Below are 3,828 nucleotides of genomic sequence, written 5' to 3' on the forward strand. Positions count from 1 at the left end.
AAAATTTTCATTTCAAATATGAGAATTAACTAAAAAAAATCAATTGAATTTAGTTCTTATAAAATTTTAGTTTCAAAACAAGAGGTTAAAATTGCAATATTCATTAGAAAAAATACGCCCCAAAATCATAAAGAAAGATAATACAAAACTTTCAGAAGAAATAACACAAATATCTTTCATAAAGAAATAAAATCAAATGAATTGTGCAGATTTGACAACAAGACTAAATTGTAACAATATGCATAATCCAGTGATAGCTGCATATATATTGAACCTGAGAGACTCAAGTTCATCTCTTCCCTCCCCTATTTTTGTAATTTTTCTATCCATAGATACCAAAAAAATTAAATTATTTACGATTATATATGTATAGTTCAAAATTCCAATCGTTGCTTTCTTTTTTAATACTTTTTTCCATTATAATCTGCAAAAATTGACTGTATATGACATGAGAATTAATTTTATATTATTTAATTAATTACATATTTTGCTTTTTGTTGCATAGTTGAATAAGTCATACATAATAATTAGTTAAATTTTCAACGAAATGTCATGATTTTTTTTTTTATTTACTTTGAAGTGATTTGCTATTTATTTCAGCTTTAGAGATTCAATAATATTATTTCGATCCTATGTAAGTTTGTTGGAATTTTTTTTATTTAATTTAAATTTGTTTACCATAACATATATGAATTTCAGATTCATAGCTAATACTGTGTGCTATGAATTAATGTCTCAGCGATGCCGGGCATAATATTGCATGGGATGACTAGCTACAGGTGTCAATTTAAGGTTGAATAAGAAGGAAAATTTTTATATAGATCAGATTTATTATAAATTTGAAATATAAATATGTAAAATTTACGTATTTAATAAATAATATATTTTATATTGTAAAAAAAAAAAAAAGAAAAAAACTGTAAAATTATAGCTAAAGCCAAAGAAGGTTGCTCACTTTGAAAAGCACAAGGAGAGAAAGAGGTGAGGAACGTAGAACCAAGGAATGTGTGATTCACCGGTAGGCACGCGTCAGAGAATTGACACATAGCATGCATTGCACTGGGTCTATTAAAGTGGTTTACTGATATGGATTTATTATTATTATTATTATTATAAAAAATCGTCCGATAGTGTTTGTGGAACTGAAACACTATCGGAGAGAAGTAGAGAACTAATATTTAGAAAAAAACCGGATTGAAGAACCGATCAAAAAGTGAATTTACTGTGATGCATTAAAGCTCGCCCTGATACTAAAGATGTGAGAAAACAAATAATACTAATTGTGATTTTAATAATACAAATTACAGTTTAGTTATTACTGTAAAAAATAAATAATCATTTTACTATTATGTCCATGAAGAAATTGGATGTCTAAATAGTTTTATATATATAAGCAGGTGCAGTATTGATGCTACTGACGAACTGCCAGATTACATGAAAGTTTTCTACAAGGAATTACTGAATCTTTTTGAGGAAACAGAGAATATTGCGAGTAAGGAAGGAAGATCCTACTGTGCCTATTACGTAAAAGAAGTAAGATTTGTCTAGATTCTTGATATATTCAACTTAATCAATTAATTTTTTCTTTGGTTGGCTTATGGCTGCTGGTATTAATTAATTTACTTTTGATAATGCAAATTAATTCATCAGTTTAAAAACTTGTTGAGATCCTATCGCATGGAGGCACAGTGGTTTAATGAAGGGTATGTGCCAACATTTGATGTGTATTTGCAAAATGGTTCTGAGTCAAGCAGCTATGGCGTAATTGTAGCAGCAGGCTTTATTGGAATGGAAAAGATTGCAGGGATCAAGGAATATCAGTGGCTTCAAAGTAACCCAAAAATTGTCAAAGCTCTCAAGGTACTTGGGCGTCTTGAGAACGACATAGTATCCCACCAGGTATACACAAACACATAGATCGAAATCCCAATTTCGTTCTTTTCCATTTTGAATTGAAAAAAAAAAAAAAAACAAAAAAAAAAACAAAAAACAAAAAAGGTTATCGCCTATTAAATGATTTCATAGCCTCTGGTTTAACCCAACCCATAAGGGCATCTACAACAGATTGAGCTCCAAAGTGTTGAGAGTACGAATAACCCTTAGTTGATTCACCCAAAGGCATAAACGGAGAAAATTTGTAGTCTCAATGCTGCAGTGGGGTGTCGAATCAGGGTTGGATGTATCCAATTTCATTTTATGCTTAAGAAATTTAATCACTTTTAACTCAACTGCATGAAAATATAGGCTGAGCAAAAGAGAGGAGACTCTGCTTCATCGGTAGAGTGCTACATGAAAGAACATGATGTTTTAGAAAAGAAGGCTGTCGAAGAGATTCTCAAAATTTGCGCAAATGCATGGAAGGACATCAACGAAGAATGCATGAAGCCAACTGCTCTGCCAAGTCCTATTCTCCAATTGTTGGTTAACCTTGCTCGAATAACAGAGGTTGTTTACAGATTTGACGACTCCTACACCAACCCATCAAGTCTGAAAGATAAAATTACAGCATTGCTTCTGGAGCCACTTCCTTTGCAAGACCAAGTTAATATATAATACGATGAGTTTCGTATATATGTCTTTCCCCTGCTTGGCTTGGATTGTCCCTGTGCAGGCAAGAATAAATAGTGTGCTTTGCTTTGTGATATATCAGTTGTTGTAAAATAAAACAAATGATCGAGAGGCCAAACACTATGAGTCATCTCTCTCTGCATCTTAACTATGAATAATTAAGGTGCTATGCTTTGTAATTTGATAATGTGTGCAATTTTATGTTTCTTAAAAAAAAAGAAAGATATTATGTGAATAGATGATATATGTATGTATACATATACACACTGTGCCTATATGAATTTTTATTATATCGCTTTATCATTGTCTAAAAATTTATTTGTATTCTGCCATATGTTGCTTGTGCTTCTTTTCAAGAATTTCTTTTTTAGTATGATGTTTTCAAGAATCTTAACCAAATCTAAGCTAATATTGAGAAAAATAGCTTAGAAAGTATTAAAAATTGATTTAAAGTTAAATTTAATATATTTTATTATAAAAATTTAATATTTAAAATTTTTTTTTTTAACAACAACTCGAACAATAATGCTAAACATCAGTTTCACAAACAATCACAGATTAATTCTCTTATGGCTTTTTCATAAGCAAAGATAATGATAATAATAATAATAATAATAATAATAATAATAATAATAATAATAATAATAATAATAATAATAATAATAATAATAGTAATAAAGTTAGGAAAAACTTAATATAACACTATCCAATTAAACCCAGATTACTAGATCACTTTAATACATCTAATCTAGGACAATGCTTCTTGCGTGCCAATTCTTTGACGTGCGCTTACGTCGTCACCTGTAGCTAGGCATCCCATTATCATACCTAATATCACTGAGACATTAATTCATAGCTAATAGCATTAGCCATGAATATGAAATTCATATATTTATGGTTAGTGGTCTGCATTTTCGGTTTAGAATTTATCTAGGAATCAGAATTGAATTGAAATTTTGGTATGATTCTGATTTGATTCTTTATTATTTTGGTTTCAAATGAATTTTTCGTTGTTTCAGTTCTAATTCAGTATGACTCTCATTCCTTTGATTCTAGTTTGATTTAAGATGGTTCTAATTCAATTATCGATTCTTAAAATAATTTTATATAATTACTTTAATAAAAAATCATACTTGAATTAACATTTAAGTTTTAAAGTGGATTATTAATATAAAATATATTATATAATATATATTTTAGTATTTCTAAATTATATAATCTTTAGTTATAATGTACATATATAATTTAGGATTAAGCATA

The 3,828-nt window shown here is 28.8% G+C and overlaps 1 protein-coding gene across 1 annotated transcript; it reads left to right on the plus strand.

The window, feature by feature from the left end:
• The first annotated feature begins 1,535 nt into the window (after positions 1-1,535).
• On the plus strand, positions 1,536-2,603 carry LOC131175397 (probable terpene synthase 6). Its single transcript, XM_058139576.1, has 2 exons — positions 1,536-1,899; positions 2,245-2,603. Exons 1-2 carry the CDS (start codon positions 1,678-1,680, stop codon positions 2,551-2,553), a joined length of 531 nt encoding a protein of 176 aa, XP_057995559.1. The 5' UTR covers positions 1,536-1,677; the 3' UTR covers positions 2,554-2,603.
• Positions 2,604-3,828: the final 1,225 nt, after the last annotated feature.

The sequence above is a fragment of the Hevea brasiliensis genome, chromosome 17 (assembly GCF_030052815.1).
Source record: "Hevea brasiliensis isolate MT/VB/25A 57/8 chromosome 17, ASM3005281v1, whole genome shotgun sequence".
NCBI classification, from domain to species: domain Eukaryota; kingdom Viridiplantae; phylum Streptophyta; class Magnoliopsida; order Malpighiales; family Euphorbiaceae; genus Hevea; species Hevea brasiliensis.

Bases quoted from the DNA above. Each gene is read 5' to 3' on its own strand.
- LOC131175397 (XM_058139576.1), top strand. From the start codon at position 1,678: ATGGAGGCACAGTGGTTTAATGAAGGGTATGTGCCAACATTTGATGTG. The intron at 1,900-2,244 runs GTATACACAAAC...ATGAAAATATAG, and splicing joins ACGACATAGTATCCCACCAG to GCTGAGCAAAAGAGAGGAGA.